Source organism: Oculina patagonica, chromosome 4 (assembly GCF_052425735.1).
Source record: "Oculina patagonica isolate OP01 chromosome 4, crgOcupat, whole genome shotgun sequence".
Lineage (NCBI taxonomy): Eukaryota > Metazoa > Cnidaria > Anthozoa > Scleractinia > Oculinidae > Oculina > Oculina patagonica.
Genome location: NC_135761.1, coordinates 27,801,794 through 27,824,825, shown reverse-complemented (window position 1 = coordinate 27,824,825; position 23,032 = coordinate 27,801,794). Strand labels below are relative to the sequence as shown.

General features: G+C 39.2%; 2 protein-coding genes across 2 annotated transcripts; both read left to right on the top strand.

The window, feature by feature from the left end:
* The first annotated feature begins 33 nt into the window (after positions 1–33).
* On the top strand, positions 34–21,797 carry LOC144650101 (transmembrane protein 170A-like). The gene is made up of 3 exons (XM_078509765.1): positions 34–188; positions 4,356–4,526; positions 20,844–21,797. The coding sequence occupies exons 1-3, from the start codon at positions 155–157 to the stop codon at positions 20,972–20,974; spliced, it is 336 nt and encodes a 111-aa protein (XP_078365891.1). The 5' UTR covers positions 34–154; the 3' UTR covers positions 20,975–21,797.
* LOC144650069 (uncharacterized) lies at positions 15,175–17,344 on the top strand. Its single transcript, XM_078509719.1, has one exon. It carries the CDS (start codon positions 15,364–15,366, stop codon positions 17,329–17,331), a length of 1,968 nt encoding a protein of 655 aa, XP_078365845.1. The 5' UTR covers positions 15,175–15,363; the 3' UTR covers positions 17,332–17,344.
* Positions 21,798–23,032: the final 1,235 nt, after the last annotated feature.

The following is a 23,032-nucleotide window of genomic DNA, read 5'->3' as shown; positions in this document are numbered from 1 at the left end:
ACCCTTGTCTCCAGGGCCCATCGTTATACTTAGTCAGCGAAGCCTAGGTACCAGTGTGTGTTGTGTTGATTTCGATGAGGGGCGAAGGAGGTTCTTTTATAGGTTTATCCTCATTTCTGAAACATAATATGAACTTTTAAGCAATGGTGGCGGGATGGACGTTCAAGGAACTTTACATTTCTTTGGTGGTGAGTGATCAGCCTAATTAATTTAAGCTTAGATCTTTACAATCATTGTAATTAAGCGGCCTTCACACGACAAACCATTGGCCAACTCGAGTTGGTGTGTGTGAACGACGCATCAACGGCAAACAAGTTGGCCAACTGTTGGCGACAAAATAGAACTTAGAAAGATTTCCGCACAGCCCCCTACATTGATCATGTATGCAACTATTTCATACTATCACTATACATATATAAACAGCAATCATGAAAAGAACGAATCAGTCAGAAAATTGTATGCATAATTAATGTAGGGGGCTGTGCGGAAATCTTGCCTAGAACTTGTCTCTATTCTCACCAACAGTTTGCCAACTTGTTGCCAACGGTTGTGTGTCTTTCACCCACACCAACTTGAGTTTGCCAACATGAGTTTGCCACCTTAAGTTTGTCGTGTGAAGGCCGCTCAAGCTTAAATTTAGATAAATTCGATTATAACAAACTGAATGACTGTTGACGTTTTAAAACTACAAAGGAAATGTATGGGAATACCAAAACGTTCCGAACTATTATAAAATATTGCGAGTGATATTCACATTTAAGTTAAAGTCAAAATAAATGTTAAGGGGGCTCACAACGGTTTCCAGCTGTTAAACTTTGATGGGACAATACTTCAAATTTAAACAGTTGCTCTAAAATAGTGATATGAAACCCCCCACGGGGGGAGGTACTCCTTGGAATTTTTGGTAGGGTGTGCTGCCGGCATCTCCAAATCCAGACCCAATTTCAGACCAAAAAATGCCATTTTCCACACCCATTTTCAGACCTGGCCTCAAAAATCCATACCCATTTTCAGACCTGACCCTGAAAATATACACCCGTTTTCAGACATGGCTTTAAAAAGTCATTACCGGTACATTATTAACAAATCGTTATTACATTATCCGAGTGAAGTCACGACAAAGTCTATTTTGTTTAAGCATAATTATATTTTTTTTTTTTAGGTAGTATAGAATACAGAGAATTGCCTCAGGCACAATATTCTAGAGTAATTCTAGCTTCATATTGTGCCATCATGAAAACAGTATGCACATATACTTTTAATTAATGTTGATCTGCATATGGTGGGGATATGACGAAGAGACTAACAGAACAGAACAACATTTTCTTGGGGACCATGCCCCCAGACCTCCCTATGAAGGTGTCCACTTCGGCATCACATTAAAGGTCAAATGAACTGAAACTTCAATTTTTTTTTAAACCAAAGTGCTAATTACCATACCGGTATATATTTTGAATTTTCAAATTAATTTGGACTTAAAATCCCAGAGTGCTCAGGAAAATTGTTGGAAAATTATTGTAAACACCGACAATGTTCATAAACAACGTCCCCAGCGAGGTTGGAAAACACCAATAATAATAATTATTTATTATTATGATGTCACTGTTGTTGTGTTGTTAGACCACGAGGCATCTCAATGATGATGGATGAAAGGATTAGAACTACAGCTTAAATATTTGATTTGAGTATTAGCACTTTTATTTTGTTGATATACATGTACTGTATTTACTCGAATATGCGCCCCCCCCCCCGAATAAGCCCCGCCCGCGAATAAGCGTTGCAGTTGGGTCCAAAAAGTTAATATGCGCTGCCCCCAAATAAGCACTGCAGTATTGATGCTCCGCAGTACCAATGCAGTGCTTATTCGATGATTTCTGTTAACTAAAAACAACACTAAAAAGCAACTCAAATCAAACTTGGAAGTTTCTTTCCAGTAAAAGCGATGTTTTGCAGTTCAAAGTGATTGTTTTACCGCTCGCCCATTAGTTTTTCTATCCAACATTCTTACAATACGTAGTTGCCACTTCTCCCTTCAGCAAGAGACAAATACTGAGAACGAAAAGATGCTGTTTTCAATTAACTGTAAAAGATTAGATTCTTTCTGATGGCCAAATTAAATAAGCGCCGCCCTCAAATATGTGCTGCATTTAAGGCTTGAAATATTTAATAAGCGCCGCGGCGCTTATTCAAGTAAATATGGTAGCTTGTATAGCCATACAAGGCGGGGGACGAGGGGGGCTGCAGCCACCCAGTGCCGAAAATTTTTTGGGCAAAATGCTTGGAATTCGGGCAACAAGCCTAGAGAAAAAAAATAGAAAACAAGCCGACAAATCTCAACATGACGTTCAAAACGAATTACATCAACAGAAAAAAGTATTGACAAAAAAACTTAAAAAAACTTTCAAAAGTCTAACTGATTTCTCATATATGTTTTCGTTTCCTCTCACAAATTGCTATAATCCTGTTCAATTTTCCTCGCAAATTTTGTGTTACCCCACAGTTGGATTCAGTTACAATCATTTTGAAGTAAGAAGGAAATTGGCAAGGGTAACCAGAAGTAAGGATTCTCCGTAGCTCGACCGTTTGTGCACGATGAATCCAGCTTAAGACCTTGAAACAAAGCTGTTAAAGATGTGATTAAGCTAGTGCTTTGACTCAAATGTTAAGACATAAGGGCTAGCTCAAAACTTTCAACGAAATGTTTTAACCCATTTGCCTGACACGCTTTTACATATTTTTCAAGTGAGGGAATGTAAATTGGCTGCCCGAAAATACGTTAATTTTTGCTGAACTCAGGAGTGGATAAATAATAAATATTTCCGAAGAAAAAAGATACAGTGCATTGACATCTTCGGGCAACACCATGAAATTAATAAAAAAATATATTGTTTCCTTAAAGCAAGCAGGCAAGTTGAGGTTTGTACACAACTATTTCAATGCACGTTTCGTTGTCCATTTTAAATGCCTTTTTATTCGGCTTTCAATGCATGTCATTTTTTTTCGGGCGATTAGGTCTCCGCCCCCCCCCCCCCCCCAGGTCCGAAGGTGCCCGTACGCCTATGGTAGCTTGAAAAAGCTGCATACCAGTAATAAGAATTTCAATAATTTTTGTTGGTTTAACATTTTCACCAAATGTTAATTATTCAAATAAGAAGCGGTTTCTTAAAACATTTGATAATAAAAAGTTGCAATAATATGTTTCTTAAAAACATTTTAAGAAAAACAGTAAAAAACAATGACGTTTCAATGTTTAGCTAACGTTATTATCAAGTCATAATGAGTGTTGATAAAACAAAATGTATAAATATTACCGTAAACACCCGCTGGGAAGCCAGCCCACAGATAAGCTGCACCCTGAATTTATCAACTCAAATTTTGGAGAAAAAAAATTTGGAAAGTGAATCAAAGAAAAACCAAAGTTGAGTCTTCAGGAGTTTTCTTCATCGAACGTAAACTCACTAAACATTGAAATGGAAATATTTCAGTCTTACCCACAATTTCAGCTCTTTAATATAATGAACACCAACTTTGACATATGGTTGTTCTTTTTCTGGTAGTTGTTGACTTGTATTTCTTCATTAAACACATTTTTTTCATGGAGTTTTGTGTGACAACAAAAACGTGCATTTGCAGAACGTTCGTAGCTTAGCAACCAGTATTAGTATAAGTATTTTTCAGCATCCAGTGTTGTATCCAATTCCTGGGACAGGTCATTAACAGAACAAAAAAAACGTGCAGAGCAAGAACTGCGCACTGCAGTTAACAAGATGGAGGCCTTCCGGCGTTGTTACTACCGTATCGATTAAAGGAGATTTGGGAGCCATCTGTTGGAGATAAACTTGTTGCATCAAGAGAGTTTCGTAATCAGTTCGGCTAAACTGCCATCAAAGTGCTAAACGGGAAAGAAACAGTAGGCCATCCACATCTACCATGCAAATACTTGAATGTGGTATTTTCTCCTTGTGCCGTATCAATATTTTTTCTGTTGAAAATATAGGTCATCGTGACACTGCAAACAGCTTTTAGGGGCTGTCAAACTTGCAAAAGCAATGGCCAATACTCCCATGTAGTTTTGTGTAATATTAATTTGCATACTTTTCCATAAAAGTGTCAATTCACAGAAATTTTTAGCACCTTTTCCAAATGTTCCCGCAGATAAGTTATACCCTCGATATCGAGCGCCCCCGGTCTGGATAGGGTTAAATTTGACTGTAATGTGATAAGCAATTATTCAGTGTATCATCCAAGAACCCTTTTTATCTATTATTGAGTCTATGCAGCGACTGTACTGTCCCTTTTGCACAAAGCCATTCTGAGATTTAATTACCAAACCTATTTTTTTTCTTTATTTGCAGAAATGTGGTATCAGATCTTTCTTTGGTGTTTAGCGACCTCAGTTTTTATCCACTGTATTTCAGCTTGTGTTGCTTTCTTTGCTTTGCGGCAGCATTCACGTGGCATGTTTTTCCCTCTTCTCATACTCTTTATTGGATTTCTTTATCCTGTGACTGGAGGAATAGTTACAAGTGAGTTGTAAAATAACAAATAAATGGCTTGTACTGTTATTAAGTCATAATACATAGTAAGTGTTCCAAACTAATAACAATTCCATCATACTTATCTGTCATCTGATGTTCCATACGACTTTGGTATACAACAAAAGTCACCAAACTGTGGAATGGGATGTAATTTTCATATGGCTGCCCCACCCAATTTCATTTGATAATTTCCAGAAATTCCTGTGACTTGCATGCTGCCTCTCCTTGCTGCCATTGTTGTTGATGGTCACTCGCTTGAACCATACTGGACAAAATGAAATTAAAATTCTAAATTACGACCAAACTTTTGACACTACCACTTGAAGGAAATAGAAATCACTTCTTTTAACTGAACTTTTATTGAATTGCCCTTCTACGGACCATTTATTTGACGCTTCATTTAACAAGGATTGTAGTGTAATCACCAAGTTGTAAAGAAATATGCAAAAAGTGTATCTTGATGGATAGTCTATATGGGGCAGTAGAACAACCCTGATAAAAATCTTTTTAAGATCTTTAAAGATCTTTTACTTTTGTATATCTTGATGATTTGAGGATAAGGATCTTCATCGTTATCCTCAAAGATCTTGTAGGATGAGATTGCAAAGGTCTTGAAAGGCCCTGCAACAATTCTTCAGGATCCTTAAGGAGGCTCAATGTAGTTTTTTCACGTTTTTGCTTGTTTACAAGCTTAAGTAGGAGAATAGGGGTTATGTAGACAAAATTTGGAACCACATATTTGTAAACTCTCAAGGGACTTTTTTAATTTCTCAAGGGACTGTTTTAATTTCTCAAGGGATTTCTTTCCGCTGTGGGTGATCACTTGCGAACTCGTGGAAAAAACGTGACTTGTCACATTTACAAACGTTATATAACAATTTTAAAAGTGACATGTCAGCTTTCTTATCTCAACGCACGTGTGTCTGAAAGGCGATCTATAAAAAGCGTCGCACAAACAATGGATTGCGTAACTAAAACACGAATAAATAATCACTAGCACTTACATCGTTTAAAAATTACAAACGTCAAAAATAAACCATACCAAAAAACTCGCTCTTTTCAAAGATATTATTGAAGTTAAAACAAATGCAAGAGATGGGGGCTTCTTTTAGCTTAGGAGCGGTTAAAAATTAGGCCAAATTTGGTCGCTACATGCAAGCGCCATTCTATTTCGTCATCAGCCTAGGTCGTTAGGGACGTGACCTCGCGTTGACAGCAATGTTGCATGAATCGGCTTTACAACATGCGATCGTATCTACGTAGTTCGAGTGGAATTTCAGTCAAAGACAGCAAAATTCTTTCGTATTTCATCTTCAAATATAATTCGAAAGCATTCACTGTATATATGGCTTTTGTTTAATCCTGGGTCTTGATATCCGACCCTCGCAGAGCCTAGACAAAACGCAGCTTGAGTGTAACGATTTGTTTACGCCGCAATAATATGTGCAATGTTTTCTCCGACAGTAGTCGGAAATATCCGTATTTTTTTTCGTGCTTTTTCGTGGAGCAATCGTAACGATACGGCCTTGAACACATTGAACAGCGGTCTACATGTACCTATAACAATTCAAATATGACGTCGCAAAAACAAAGCGTCGAACGCATATTTTGCTGTTTCATTTGCTAGTTTCGCTGCCGTAATCGACTGCCTCGAAAGGTCCTTGCAATTTTAAAGTATAGAATTGTCAGATCTCGGTGAAATTTGCACTGTTTATTTGTGTAATGTTAAGGAATATGTGTATAAATACCCGGCGCGGACGAGCCATTTTTGACAAAATTATATGGCTGCATTTCCTCCGCGAAGATAGGAAATTGTTAAACTAAACTACAAAGAAACTGTAATGATAAGTTCGAAAAACAATGCACAGGATAAACCTTCGACTCATACTTCATGCAAAAACGTCGGTATCTCGAAGAGACTTTGATTTAGCCTAAGGGTGGTTGTTTTGAAAATTAAAATTACCTAGGAAGCCAATGTTCGATTTTTGCCAAAATACACCATAATGATCAAATATGACCAAATTTTAATTTTTTACTAGTCACAACAGTTACCATAGCAACGATTGACGTTTTCTTTTGTTCTCAAACAAGCTTGATTTTCTCGAAATCTAGATTGACTCTTGGTGTTAATTTTTTAATATGTTAAAGTTTGGTAGATTGACTAACTGTTGAGTGCGAGTTTATCGGGAAAAACCATTGCGTTGTCAGGCAATCAACTTATTCCCAACACAAAGTGGCACCTCCGACGGGACATGTGAGCAGAAAACAAAGAAACAAAACAAGGGAATCAGACAAGCAAGGCTGTGCTCTAAGGAAATTTTCTGGGAGCCCTTCGGGCTCCCAACCCTGCCAGGTAGGGTGGCCAGCCCTTCAGGTTGGTCGCCCAAACTAATTAATTATTTAAATTATTAATTATTCAATTAATTAATTTATTAATATTATCATGGTTTAATAAGTTAATAACTAATTAACCAATGAATTTAAATCATTAAACCAATTAAGATTTCTTGTTAACTGCGCTGCGCAGTTCTTGCTCTGCACGCGGTTTATTATTATTATTATTTTTTTTAGTTTTGTCGGTGACCAGACGCAGACCTCCACTCGGTCGAGGTTATGTCACGCAATGTTTAGAAGCTATAAATCAGTAACAAATGGAAACAAATGGTTATTCTTTGTCTTTACAAAGAATGTTTAGTGTGAAATATTCGAATTTGAAGCCTTTGACTCATTAAAAAATACTAAATTTCGACGCTTTCAAAGAGAAATGTAATTCAGCGGGCCAGAATCTGTGAATAGATACCATTACGTTGGTGGAAAAGAATGTGCTGACATGACAAGTTTCACTTTCGATCGGCTAGACCTCGAGTCACGTAACGTTTTAAAGCTATTATAAGCTACCTTTCAAATCTCTGCGAATCCTTTGGTCTTTACTAAACAAATTTATTGCGTAATCCATTTTTTGGCTGTGTCATTGAAGGATTTTAGAGATATGAAGAAAAATTCCCTTCACAAACATGCCCTGTACCGCTTACGTCATTCGGTATGCTAGGGAAATTACCCTCTGTGCTAAAAACAGCTTCAGCGTCCGCGCGTGGGAATTCGGCCAGAATTTGCATATATGAGAAATTATTAATCGCGGCTGGAACAAGTCAACCATGAAATGTCACACAAAGTTTGTCAGTCGCTGCACTTTTACAACCGCCTATTGTAATACGAAAACCAAAATAGGGGCAAAAATAATACTAACAGTATAGAAACTACAAAACATTGTCAGTGGGTCAGTTTTCAAAGAGAAATATAATTCAGTGGGCCAGAGTCTGTAAATAAATGCCATTACGTTGGTGTCAAAGAATGTGCTGACATGACAAGTTTCACTTTCCATCGGCTCGAGTCACGTAATTTTTCAAAGCTATCCAGCCTCCTTTGAAATCTTTGCGAATCCTTTGGTCTTTACTTAAAGACTGTGAAGTACTTTGAAGCGTTTGAATCAAAGAAAATACTAAAATTTGATGCTTTAGCGGGCAAGAATTTACATTTATTTACATTACGTCTGTGTCCTGGAATGTGCTACTTCTTGAAATTTCTACTTTCACAAGGCACCGATCGGCAAGAATCACGCAATGCTCTGAAAGCTTTTAAAACTGCTACAAATGGAAACTAACCTAGCATGTTAAGTGTAAAATGTTCGACTTTTTAGCTTTACGTGTTTTTGGAGCTGTGTCATGTACGGATTTCTGAAATCTGAAGGAAGACCACTGAGACAAACATGCCCTGACTTGCAAGGGTTACGTCATTGGTCAATTAATTCCCCAGAGAATTCCCATTCAGCAAAACACAGGTCTAGTGTTCTTCTCAAATTTGATTTAATTATTTGCCCCGGAAATTCGATACAACACGAGATGCTGATTTAAAAGATTTTTTGGTTTCACGGATCAGGATCGTGGGAATTAAATTTGGCCAGCATTGGCATATGAGAAAAATAATTAATTGCGGATGGAACTAGTCAACCATGAAATGTCACACAAGGTGTTTTCTTACCATTTTGTTTGTCAGTCGCGACATTTTTTGACGTGACGCGGGTAAAGAGGATGGGGGTGCATTTTTTATTCTCCCCACATGGCTCCCCTAGGGTGGTCATGTGACCAGCGCTGTTTTAAGCTCTAAGAGCTTCTTGTTAACTGCGCTGCGCAGTTCTTGCTCTGCACGGGGTTTATTATTATTATTAACTGCGCTGCGCAGTTCTTGCTCTGCACGGGGTTTATTATTATTTTTCGTTTTGTCGGTGACCTGTACCAAACTTCCACTCGGTCAGGCTCATGTCACGCGATGTTTAGAAGCTACAAATCAGTAACAAATGGAAACATTTTCTTATTTTTTGTCTTTACAAAGAATGTTTAGTGTGAAATATTCGATTTTGAAGCGTTTTATGCAAAGGAAATTCTAAATTTTCATGCGTCGAAAGAAAAATATATTTCAGCGGGCCAGAATCTGTGAATAAATACCATTACGTTGGTGTAAAAGAATGTGCTGACATGACAAGTTTCACTTTCGATCGGCTAGACCTCGAGTCACGTAGTTTTTCAAAGCTATTATCAGCTACCTTTCAAATTTTTGCGAAGCCATTAATCTTTACTTACAAAATTCAGTGTGAAGTATTTTGAGGCGTTTGAATCAAAGAAAATACTAAAATTTCACGCTTTAAATAAATACGCTTTAGCGGGCAAGAATTTACATTTATTTACATTACGTTTGTGTCCTGGAATGTGCTGGCGTTAGCAAATGTTTACTTTCACAAGGCACTGATCGGCAAGAATCACGCAATGCTTTGAAATGGTTTAAATCTGCTACAAACGGAAACTAACCAAATCCTCTGGTCTAAACTTAGCATGTTACGTGTGAATTATTCGACTTTTTAGCGTTATTTATTTTTGGAACTGTGTCATCTATAGGATTTCTGAAATCTGATGGAAAACCACTGAGACAAGCATGCCCTGACTTGCAAGGGTTACGTCATTGATAAATTAATTCCCCAGGGAATTTCCATTCAGCAAAACACAGGTCTAGTGTTCTTCTCAAATTTGATTTTCTTATTTACTCCAATATTCCATTTTCGGAGCTGGATATTCAATCTTTAAACGGTAATTCAAGACAACACTGGATGCTGATTTAAAATATTTTTGGGTTTCACGGATCAAGATCGTGGGAATTAAATTTGGCCACCATTAGCATATAAGAAAAATGTTTAATTTCGGATGGAACTAGTCAACCATGAAATGTCACGCAAAGTGTTTTCTTACCATCTTGTTTGTCAGTCGCAACAGTGTTCGACGCATGTAAAGGGGATAAGGGGAGGGGGGGGGGGTGCATTTTTGTTCACCCCACATGGCTCCCCTAAAGTGCTCACGAGACCAGCGCAGTTGTAAGCTCTAAGAGCTCTTGTTCTTTTCGGTTTTTATTATTATTTTTTTTCGTTTTGTCGGTGACCTGTCCCAGACCTCCACTCGGTCGAGCTTGAAGTCACGTAATGTTTAGAAGCTACAAATCAGTAACAAATGGTAAAAGTTTCTCTATTTTTGTCTTTATAAAGTATGTTTATTGTGAACTATTCCATTTTGAAGCGTTTAGTCCATGGAAAATACTAAATTTCCACGCTTTCAAAGAGAAATATAATTTAGCGGGCCAGAATCTGTGAATAAATACCATTACGTTGGTGTAAAAGAATGTGCTGACATGACAAGTTTCACTTTCGATCGGCTAGAGCTCAAGTCACGTAATGTTTTAAAGCTATGTAAGCTACCGTTCAAGTCTTTGCGAATCCTTTGGTCTTTACTAAACAAATTTATTGCAAAGTATTTCTCTTAAGGGTAATCTATTTTTTTTTTGGGCCTGTGTCATTGAAAGGATTTTAGAGAGAAAGAAAAATTCCCTTCACAAACATGCCCTGACTTGTACCGCTTACGTCATTCGGTATGCTAGGGAAATACCCTATGTTCTAAAAACAGCTTCAGCGTCCGCACGTGGGAATTCGGCCAGAATTTGAATATAAGAAAAATTATTAATCGCGGCTAGAACAAGTCAACCATGAAATGTACACAAAGTTTGTCAGACGCTGCATTTTTACAACCGCCTATTGTAATACGAAAACCGGAACAGGGTCAAATAAATTTTGAACTGTTGAAGAGGTTTAAAACTAGTAGTAACTTTATAGAAACTGCGAAACATTGTCATTGGGTCATTTTCAGTTTTATGCAAATGGGGAATACTGTCAAAATTCTCACGGATATTTACGTTCCTTGCGTGAAGCCAGACTTACTTATCAATTGTAAAGTTTATCCTCGGAGACCCAGGGGCAGTTGTTGTAAACCTTCGCCCAAAAAATCCCGTCGTCCGGATAAGCGTTTTTTTGGTTTACGGATCAGGATCGTGGGAATTAAATTTGGCCAGCATTAGCATATAGGAAAAATATTTAATTGCGGATGGAACTAGTCAACCATGAAATGTCACACAAGGTGTTTTCTTACCATTTTGCTTGTCAGTCGCAACATTGTTTGACGCAGATAAAGGGGATATAAGGGGGTGGGGTGCTTTTTTTATTCTCCCCCCATGGCTACCCCTAGGGTGGTCACGTGACCAGCGCAGTTTTAAGCTCTAAGAGCTTCTTGTTGATTATATTTAACAGCACACACTATTAAATATATTTGTTGCTTCTTGTCAATGAACAACTTTGACTTTGTCAGTAACACAACATTACATCAATGTTAATACAGAGAGTTTGTAAGAGAAGGTTGTTTTTAAGCCACAATAAGCTAAATGATAATTACATTTTATCAAGATTTAGAGTGCAACAAGTTGTCGCTATTCCTATGTATGTAAACATCTGCAGACGAAGCCGAAGAGGCAGAAATTTGCATATACGAAGAATTTCATTTTATGTTAACACCAACGCACTGCACTAACGAAAACTATTAATATACCAAAATAAATGAAAACTAAAATCATCTCAAGGAAAAAACTCAAAATTTCAAAACATATTTTTTTAATGTTCGTGCATTTTGTCACGTGCAAAGTCAAGCTTGTGTTAAATTATGTGGAACGAACTTGACAGCGCTGGCAAGCGTAAACATTTGACTTCGTAATGTGCGGAAGCCTATTTTCCCACAAATAACATTATCAATCAGCCAAAAACATAATTTTACAATCAATCTCCTGCTATACTACAGTGTGGAACGGCGAACAAGGGGGCCGGGTGCCCAGCCGGGCGAGCAGTTTTATTTTTCGGTCGCCCGAGACCAAATGTTAGTCGCCTGAGGTGACCGGGTACTGCTTGAGCACAGCCTTGACAAGAGGATCGAACAACAACATGACAACAATGGAGAAATTGACCCCGGACCTGGACGTTCAACTAAAACTACTGGCATTTAATCAAGGGAAGACCAAAGGGATTGTCGACAAAGGAAACAGGGAAGCAGTAGAACGGCATCGGGATGCTCTCCGACTAACTAAATGGAGCGACGGAGTTGAAGCACAACAAGAAACGGCTGACGAGGAAATCACGTATTTATCAGAAACACTCGTTCAAATCAATTATAAAACAAGTTTGCAAGCGAAGAAATGCGAAGAGGAGCTGGCCGAGAGAGATCGAGACAAACCACTGCAATTTGAGCGCGCACAGCTAGAACAGAAGCTGGAATTTGAGAAGAAGATAGAAGAAGCGAAGAAGAGTCAAAATAGTCAAGTTGCGGTGTCGCCGATGTCACAGCGGATTTTGACCCCCCGCCGATTTTGTCCCCCCGGACCAAATCCGCTAGCAGATATTGACCCCCCTTAAACAATTGTTATTTATGCTTTGTTTCCCTCTTACTCAGTAAACTTTCCATTTGCAAGCTTTTTTTTCAACATTGCCTCGAATGACAACACAAAACTTGTTATAATTCTGCCATATTTATTGTAGTAAATAGAGTAACTTCTTATAATAGCGATGCAATTTTGCGTTCTATGCTTTTATTTCAAGTTTACAACTTTTAACAAAGCTTATGCTACAAAAAACACTTCTTACTCTGCAAAAGTCGAGAAAACTGCTCTTTGTTTTATCGGCAGGCGAAAAAATGTTTTAATGTCGGAAGCTATTTAGAAGAAATCTACTGTCTAAAGTAAAAGTCGAGAAAACTGCTCCTTGTTTTATCGGCAAGCGAAAAACTATTTTAATGTCGGAAGCTATTTAGAAGAAATCTATTGTCTAAAGTAAAAAAGAAAACAAATGAATGTAATTAGAGTCCAGTAATCTTATTGTGTATCTTTTCAGGTTTTTGTAAATTCACTCAACCGAACATTTATTCTAATAAACTAACTTGACACTGGGACTTGTTAGCCGAACATGTTTTATTATAATTTCAGACGTATACAACAAACTAACAAAAAAAGCAATTGAAGAGCGGCGGGAATAAACGGCCCCTGGACTTTCTGACTAAATCGAACATTATCTGTCTATCAACTTTATTGGTCTTAGAATTTTACAAATAAAAGAAAAAAGAAAAGGACCAAAAAGGAATTGCGCGAACGGGAAAATAGTAACCCATGCGGGGCGCAACCCTAAAAACTAAAAAGAATGGCGATAAAAATCTTAAATTAAAAAATATATGTATATACAATAAATCTAATTAATTACTATAGTTAAAAATTATAGTTATAAAATCTAGTTAATTACTTATAGCTAAAGTTATAAATTCAAACTTGCGCATGCAGGTTTGTTTACATGTGCTAAACACTGTCCTGTGTTGCATTCGGCTGGTCTTTTCTTCGTTTTTCAGAAATTATGTATGCAAAAAAAAAGGCATTTTGCAAGCTTACATGCTCCCAGTCAGCTAGCAGTCTGAGTTTTCCAACGCATCGCGTGTACATCTTTCCCTGTAGGGTTTTCTAAGCGTCTACGGAAGGCGAGAAACCATTTAACAAGCATGTCTTCGACTCGCTGCACATGTTTTTCTTGTTGAGTTGAGTAGAGTAGGACTGGAAACTGCATTGTGACGTAAGGTCACATGTTAGAGGCGGAAGAGTTTGAATTGAGCGAAATGGCGCCTGTGAAAGTAAAACGAAGAAGTTTATAGTTTTAGCTCAAGTGCGGCTGCCAGGTGGTTGAAGGACATCATTAAGTCTGAATACCCGTAAGTTTACAGCGTCGCTCGAAGAACTGAGTGATGTTTCTGCCTTTGTTTTGTACAACAGCGCTGTTTAGCGCTTGGAAAAAACGTTGCCCAAAACAAGGTAGTTTAGAGCCTGGCCGCATAGAAGGCCTAAAACAAGAGGTTTCTTGCCGGGAACTTCGTCAACGCGAGTTTTACAGGGTCCGCTTGGGTTCTGCCGCGACAAAGTTGCCGAGAAGTGACCTGGTTTTAGATTTTAAAAAATTCTTTATAGGTTTGGCAGGGGACCTTTCCTTGCAAAATTTTTTTCTGTGCCTCATTAAATATTCATCAATCAATAAATCAATCGATTCGTGCCTTAGTTTATCTTGTTTTCGCGGGATTTTGTAGATGTGTGATGATGTAAGGAGTGGAGATAGAAGTGAGAGCAAGCCGGCGGCACTTAACTGAAAGCAAAACTAGTATAATGTGACAACACGAGCAAACGTATTCAATCAACAATCAGTCTTTATTTCACTTTCACCTCAAAATTACAGCTAACGGTTACAGATTACAATAGTCTTGCCCGAAACAACAAAAAGAAGCTAACCGCAAGCAGACTGCAGTGAAAGCTAGCCGCTTGAAACGCTGACGCTAACCCTAACCCTTAAACTTGGGTTTAGCTTTTTAACCCTAAATTTGAAATGAAACCCTAGCGTCAGACCCTAACCCTAACCCTTGGGGTTTAGGGTTAAGCTTTTTTCGCTAGGGTTAAGGCTAAGAGGTTAGGGCTAGGCCTGTAATCCCAAAACTTTAGCTGACTTCATCGTTTTGAGAAACAAAAGGTTTCCTTTGTTTATCCTTTGTAAAAGAAAAGACAAAAGAAGCCGCGCGAGCAAAAACCTTGTCTTTTTGCATGTGTAATTTTTCAAAAACGAAACAAAGACCAGTGAAATGAAAGACAGGACATTGTTAAGCACATGTAAACAAACCTGCAGGCGCAATTTGGAGCTGTTTCGATAATGTTCGATGTAGTCAGAAAGTCCAGGGGCCGTTTATTCCCGCCGCTCTTCAATTGTAAATTTGGTTCTGCACTTTAGCCTAGGATCAACAAAAATGACACTTGATTTTCGATTGGAAAACGTTGCTTCGGGCCGTGTTGAGAATAACATAGATTTTGCAATGCTCATGCATGCTGTGTTTGGTAAACACCGAGACTTACCTTGTCTATTTCGTCTTTTCAATGTTCATGAAATATTCGTATTAACATTTAATCGTCTTTTCTTTTATTCGTTTACGACACCAGGAGTACGATAGCGAAGTATGATCACTTTTGATGGGGGGTCAAAATTCGCGAAGGGGGGACAAAGTTGCAGTGTCGCCGTTGTTGTAAACTTGTAAACTTGAAATAAAAGCACATTCCTCACAAGGCGGTAGTACGCGACACAGCAGAAACCATTAAGCTTCGAGTGGTCTATGACGTGTCAGCACGGGCCCACTCTGGTGCACCCTCGCTAAATGAGTGTCTCAATCCTGGTCCATCTCTTCAGAACAAGCTCTGGAGTGTCCTAGTTCGTTCTCGATTTCATCCAGTTGCAGTCGCAGGGGACATCAAACAAGCTTTCCTCCAAGTCCGAATCAAAGAGCAAGACCGCGATGTGCTAAGATTTCATTGGTTGAAGGACCCAAGCAGTCAAACAGTGGAGATGTTGAGGTTTACCAGAGACCGCTTCAGCCTCACATCATCACCGTTCCTCCTGGGAGGAGTCATTCAGCACCTGTTGGAGAGTTGCAGACAAAACTACCCGGACATTGTCAGTGAGATCGAACGAAGCTTATACGTAGACGACCTGATCAGTGGTGGCCCTACAAGTGAAAAGGCAAAAGAAATCAAATCAGCTTCCCAGAGCATATTTGCCAAGGGCACCTTCGAGTTGCATAAATGGCATTCGAATGTGAAAGAGTTGGAATCGGCCGCCTCAGAACCAGGCGTGATCGAGGAAGAAACGTACGCAAAAGAGCAGTTGAACGTCCCTAGAAGAGAAGGAGCTACCCTGCTTGGGTTGCCATGGAACAAGGAAAACGATACTGTTGGCGTGAGTTTCCCACAAGGGAAGGCTGATCCTAGCAAACGGGGCATCCTAAGCAAGGTGGCGAGAATCTATGACCCGCTGGGATTGGCCTCTCCTATCTCATTGGGCGGTAAACACCTCTACCGTGACGTGTGTGACGCCAAGCTAAACTGGGATACAACGCTACCAAGCAGGTTGATGCAGAGTTGGGTCCGACGGGAGGAGCGACTTCCCGAGCAGCTGACAGTCCTGAGGTCTTTAGCAGCCTATCAAGAGGACATTCAGCGAATCGAGTTACACGCCTTTGGTGATGCCAGTGGTAAGGGCGTGGCCGGGGCTGTGTATGCTGTAGTCGTTCAAGAGACAGGCGTCAATCAGGGGCTTGTGGCAGCGAGAGCAAGACTCTCCAAAAAGGGACTAACGATCCCTCGGCTAGTGTTGGTGTCTGGACATTTGGCGGTGAATCTCTTAGCAAATGTGGCCTCAGCCCTGGATGGATTACCCCTAATGAAAAGGTACTGCTGGCTCGATAGCACCGTTGCCCTGCACTGGATCAGATCCCAGGCACATCAGTTTGTGAGTAACAGAGTTGAGAAAATACAAGCGCATTCGGAAGTGATCTGGCGGCACGTAGGGACCTCAGACAACCCTGCTGACCTTGGAAGCTGTGGTGGAGAAGTGACAAGTCATCCCTCTTGGTGCAATGGACCGACGTGGTTGAAGAACAAAGCTTGCTGGCCTCTAGATATTGTGACCAAGGCATCAGACGAATCAATGGCAGAAGTGAAAGCAATGCGAGATGTTTTTGCTGTGGCGATAGCAAGTACAGATAAGCTAGACTCCCTTCTTGAGAAGTATACCTACTGGAAGACGATGAGAATCTGTGCGTGGATAATGCGGTTCGTCCACAACATTCGTTCAAGGAAGACAGGAAAACTCAAGGGACCCCTGACAACTGAAGAAACTAACAAAGCAAGAATCTTTTGGGTGAAAAGAGTCCAGACCAGAGCCACAGCGGATAAGCATTATCAAGAAGATCGGTTGCAACTGAATCTACAACCAAACCAAGACGGCATATTGGAATGTCGAGGCAGAATCCAAGGGCATTTTCCGGTGTATTTGCCCGATAGTCAGCGCTTCACAGAGAAGCTCGTAACACAATCTCATCTCAGTACCATGGCAAAGGTTCGAGAGCTGTACTGGGTCCCACGCCTTAGACGATTGACTAAAAGAATTGTGAAAAGTTGCCACGGCTGTCGGCGGTTTCAAGCGCAAGCATTTTCATCCCCGCCCCAAGGAGACCTCCCAAAGGATCGGACGGAAGGTCAGACGCCCTTTCAAGTCGTTGGCGTTGATTACGCGGGACCGTTGAAGTACCGTAAGAACGCGAAGACAGAGGGAAAGGCTTACGTGTTGCTGTACGCCTGTAGCCTGACACGAGCTTTGTTCTTGGATTTGTTGCCCAACTTGGAAACTAAAGAATTCCTCGCGAGTTTCAAGAACTTCATCGCCCGACGCGGGAGACCGAAAAAGGTGTATTCCGACAACGGAAGAAACCTTCGTTGGTGCCGCCCAGTGGATCAAGCAAGTGATGCAAGATGAGAAGTTCCAGAATTTCCTCGCCTACGAAGGGATCCAGTGGCAGTTCAATTTGAGTCGTGCACCTTGGTGGGGAGGGCAATTCGAGAGAATGGTGGGACTTGTCAAGGGAGCTCTTCAAAATTGTATTGGAAACAGTCTACTGTCCTGGGCTGAACTTCAAGAGGTACTGTTGGACATAGAAGTGGCACTCAACAACAGACCACTGAGTTACGTAGATGTCAAAGACATTCAGCTACCCATCCTGACCCCAAGTTCCTTCCTGTTTGGCCAACCAAACATGCTACCAGAGTTAGAACCTTATCGCATCCAGGAACATGACCTGCGGAAGAGAGCTAAGTATCTGAGGAAGTGCAAGGATACGCTATTGTCCCGATGGACAAGAGAGTATCTCCACGGACTGAGAGAGAGACACCGACTGAAGCACAAGGGAGAAATGTCCTATCCATCCAAGGGAGAAGTCGTTATCATTAAGTCAGAAGAGAAGAACCGAGCACAGTGGAAGTTGGGAGTCGTTGAAGACCTAATCACCGGGCATGACGGCGTGATTCGTGGGGCGAAACTAAAAACCGGAAAGTCGCATGTGGAGCGCCCAATTCAGCATTTGTATCCTCTTGAGTTAAACTGTGACAAATCAGTACAGACCCCACGGGACACCCTGAATGCAGACGCACCAGTCCACAGGCCGCGAAGGGATGCCGCAGCAGCAGCCAGATTTCGTATCCAGGATATTAACGAGAATGAACAATGAACAATGCATATATTTGATGATCATGACTGATTTTCCAAATGTTTAAGTTTTGTGGACATTTGCTCTCTCGAAGCAAATGGGGGGAGGGTGTCGGAAATCGTGTGTTTACATAATCAAAAGCCTTTTAACGCGTCTATGATTGTTCAGTTGACCGGAAAGGGATAGGCATCGAATCTGTCATCGTCAGTAATTGTAGCCAATCGAAGAAAGCCTTGTACGATTAGTTTGATCTTTTGTTCTAGAAACAAAGTGAGAGTGTTGTAATTGAACTCGGGACCTCGTGAGAAAAAAATATATCTGTTTTAAAAATTCTATCGTGAGTGAGTGATTTTTAGCGCAAGTTTATCGGGAAAAACCATTGTGTTGTCAGGCAATCAACACCCGAAACAAACACCATTTTATTTGGGGGTATGTATGCCTACAGCTTTGCTAATTTGTATTTGGTACTGTGTACATAATTCTATCGTGTGAAGCTCATAATATCCAAAGGTGGTCATCTCCTTATTTGAAAGGTAAAGGTTGGGTTTCCAAATTAAATCATTCAGTCACACAGCTGCAGGGAGTGGTATGTAGTAAACATGGGTTTACCAGCTGGAGTACAGTGGAACCCCCGTTAATACGGACACCAAGGGGGCAGGTCAAATTGACCGTATTAACGGGGTGTCCGTATTAAGCGGGGTCTCCAAAAAAGTCACGGCAACAAAACGTTATTTAATTGTACTGTAACTGTAACAAATGCAAACTGTGAACTCTCTGACTAAAATTTATAGTTTTTACAAAAAAATACAATCTTGTGATACACACGAACTAAACATTAATAAACTCAACATTGGAACAATTTGAAAATATCGCAACTTAACTATTTACAAGAAATAAAACGCATTTCAACAGCAACAGAACTTTTTTTGTAACTGTTCTTAAACTCTACAAACTCGTTTGAAAAAGTCGGTAACGTTAGTTTCCACGGAAGCTTTTAGCTTGCGACACAAGCGATAGCTGCAGCAATAGGCCAAGAAAGTGAAACTTTTAAATAGGATCAGCAGTAACTTACGCTATTAAGCTACTCTTTGTAAATGGGTTAACTCTTCGAATTCTCTAATTATTTGACTAGGGTCCAACGTCTTCAAGTGAACAAATAATCGCGACAATTAAAAAAAATTGTCGGTACGCGCACAGAGAGATAAACAGTGTCCGTAACGCGGGGTTGATAATGTATAAGAGTTTGTAACTCGGGACACGGAAAAGTGTTAACGGGTGTCCGTATTAAGCAGGTTAATTTAAGAGAAAATGTATGAGCGTTTCGTCGGGACCAACAAAACTGTCAGTAATACCGGGGTGTCCGTATTAAGCGGGTGTTCGTAAAGCGGGGTTCCACTGTAGTTGGAATGTTGCATTATATTTTGCAAGTATGAATTAGAGTTAAGAACTATGAACATCACCTTTCAAACAAATTGAAATAAATACAAGCTTGCCTACTCTTATAACTTTTCTTTATTTTCCTGTTGTAAAGTGATATAATATGATATATTTTTTTGGCTCCATTCAAGAAACAAAACTGGATTTTGCGATGTCAAAGTTGCAAATAATTGTAAACTAGGATTTGCTGATAGCAAGTTAAGTGCTGCGAAGTGAGTTATAAGAATATTAATTATAATAGTAGGAGCAGAACGGAAGGTCATAGGAATGTTTCGGATTTTCACATTTTCAGATGTGAAAGATATAATCTTACATTCTTAGCGTGTGAAATGCTAGTGACATTGAGAAAAGGAAGCAATGTAACATAAAGCACGTGCAATTCGATCGCAAAGCCATCAGAAACACCAATTTATGACGTCAAAAAGCTCAAAGCTGCTGTTGAGTCAGAGAAATAGAATTAACCCCTGCGAGCAAAGTTTCTTTCAAGACTTTTCAAAACATTTATTGGGAATTGTTCGGAAACCTGAAATCGATTTTAATGTGTTAAGTTTTGTGGCGTATTTGTGCTTTCTTTATGATTTTATTTGCTTTTCTTGATTCTCTGCAGTGTTAATTAAATATGCTGAACCAGATTGAGTACAGTTAGTTTTAAGCGAAGCTATTTTACTCTGAAACAGAATTCTTCACCCTTGCTCGTCGATCGAGATGGACTCAACAGTGAAAACAAATCCGCTCGTATACAAACAAAGATTTTGCGACACATTATTTCTCAGTCTCTTTTTTAAACAAATTAAAGAAGGAAAAAATAAAAACGTTATTTGTCGGCCTAGGTCGGTCTGTATTGAGAAAAACTGTAGCCTTGGTCTTGAGCACGGTTGATTGGCCAATCGATATCAATTAACTAACCACTATCACTTGATATTGATTGATCAATTGATTTCTGATCATCGATTGGTCAGGCCGGGTGTAATGACTTAAGTGGTTAGTTATTGGCTTAAAATTTAGATGAACTTCACACATCCTATAGCTCGTGTGTGTACCTGTCACTTGTACATCTTGAAACGGAGCTTCAGTATATTAAGTTTATCAATATCCGTATTTCAAATTGCAAGCAAAACAAAAGCATTCTTGCTTATGGTTCTATAATGCTACTACACCATGGAAGAGATAGCTATACATCTAGCCAACCTGTCAATGTGATAGTTTTATTTCATTTAAGTCAAAGTGTTAAATTATACATTTTATACAATTGGATCAAGAATATGATGTTTACTTAACTAAGAATTTTTGAAACGCCTGTTTACAATTAATCTGGAATAGTAATTTATTGCTCCTTTGTCTTTTCCAGGTGCTACAATAGGAGCAGTGTATCGAACAGCACATTTCACCATGCCTCGATATGCTTCATTTCTTTGGGGTGCAGGACAAGCTTTCATTGGATTTCTGGTGTCTTATACACGAATATTAGCTACCCTGTGATGCAATTTCCAGACAGTTCAAGAATATGTGAATGAGTGGTATTAAACTTTATGTAAGGTTTCTTTGTGGCAGATCTACGATTAACAAGAGGCACAGAATACTGTAAAGAAAAGTGAAAAACAATTTAAGAAATTAATAGTATATTTATTATTTTTACTTCAAAAAATTTTTCTCATGTACAATGTACCTATAAGAGTGTTTTAATTTGATTGTTTTTTGATTGGATGGGTCATTTAGAAATTAAGGTCTCTTTGGTATAGAATTGACAATATCATTATCAGCTTAAAACTCATGTATAATAAAAATGTGAAGAGGTTTTTTCTTTCTAAGTATATGTAACTAATTGCAATAACATTGTCAAAGAATCAAAGGCTCTTCGAGCAACCTCATGGTAATTCTGCAATTCGATGAAGTGCCGACCGTCCAATTTTTTTCCAAATAAGCGTCCAATAATGTAACGCAATCTCACTTTATTACTAACGTTCAATACTAACGTGACACGAGATGACGTGACACGGAAGAAAAACGTGCTGTGGATGTCGTGTTAACTAAAACACTACACACGGCAAGCGTAATATTTTGATAGTTTAAGCGTAACTGCATGTAGTTTAGCTGCTATATATCAATAACGTCACAATCTCACTTAATTTGCCTTTGAATGTTTTCTTGAGCCAATGGGTCATTGATAGTTTTTTCTTTCAAATAAGCGTCCAAACATGTAGCACAATCTCACTTTGTTTGCCTTTGAATGTTTTATTTTTCATGAAAGTTGCGACATTGATGGTTCGTGCTCTTAGATTTCGTAGCACGAATTCTATTTTTTCACCGCAAAATATTTAAGTGTAACCTTTGATCCTTTTTAGCATTAAGTAAATTTGTTTTGTGAATATGTTTACTTTTCTGTCAGCACGTATAGCGTTATTTTGAGCAGCGAATAAAATTTGAGAGAAAGATGTGCGTTTCTGCTCGACCCAAAAAGATGAACAACGGATGACGTGACACGAGATGACGTGACGCGAAACAAAAACGTGCCATGAATGTCGTGTTTACTTAAACACGTCAGATGGCAAGCATGTATCAGTAATATCACAATCTCACTTCAATTGCCTTTGAACGCGAACGGGTCATGATAGCGTATGCTCTGAGGCTTCGTACGGCGAATTATATTCTCTGTCCAATCAAGTAAAGCAATCTCACTTTGCTTTATTTTTCCACGTGAGTTGCGTCATTGATGGCTCGTGCTCTCAGGGGTCGTAGCGCTATTCAGTTTTCACAACCAAAATATTTACCGTTTAGTGTATTACAGCCTTTGTTTTGTGAATATGTTTACTTTTCTGTCAGCACGTATAGCGTTATTTTTGAGCAGCGGAAAAAATTGAGAGAAAAGATACGCCCGAGCACTTCGTGTATCTCCTCGACTCAAAAAGATGAAAAACGGATGACGTCACACGAGGTGACGTGACGCGAAACAAAAACGTGCCGTGGATGTGGTGTTAACTAAAACACGTCATTGGCGAGCGTAATAATTTTTAATAACAGTTTAAGGGTAACTATATGTAGTTCATAGTAGTCAGGTACCCAGGAGTCCAAAATGTGACACCCACGGGCATTTTTGTCTGATTTTTGGCAACATAGCTATTTTTGCTAAATCGAGTACGCTGATTTCGAAAATCAATGTTGCCAAGCTTAATTCTTGCGTTAAGATGATGTTTTGATGCATTAAATTATGACGTCATGGTCCAAATAAGGAATTTTCTTTCCTTTAGCTATTTTAAGCATAATACATCCAGAAATTTATTTAAAGCATTGCTAGTGTACTGTAAAATGATTTTAAGAATTTTCTGAGAGTTTATACGCTGTTTCTGTGAAAATCAAGCCCTTCAGTGACAATTGACCACGCCCTCTTAAACAAAATTCACCCTATCACGGGAACCTTATCACAGGTGTAGTTTTGTTATTTTGTCAAAGAACAAATGCGATTTTTGTATTAACAAATCGCTATAGTTGCAATAAGAAAGAAAAATGTTGTAGTCTTGCCACGCTGAAGCTACGAGCTAG

Coding starts and splice junctions, on each gene's coding strand:
- LOC144650101 (XM_078509765.1), top strand. CDS start 155: ATGGACGTTCAAGGAACTTTACATTTCTTTGGTG. Junction 189..4,355: donor AACTTTACATTTCTTTGGTG/GTGAGTGATCAG, acceptor CTTTATTTGCAG/AAATGTGGTATCAGATCTTT. Junction 4,527..20,843: donor GACTGGAGGAATAGTTACAA/GTGAGTTGTAAA, acceptor TGTCTTTTCCAG/GTGCTACAATAGGAGCAGTG.
- LOC144650069 (XM_078509719.1), top strand. CDS start 15,364: ATGTTGAGGTTTACCAGAGACCGCTTCAGCCTCACATCATCACCGTTC.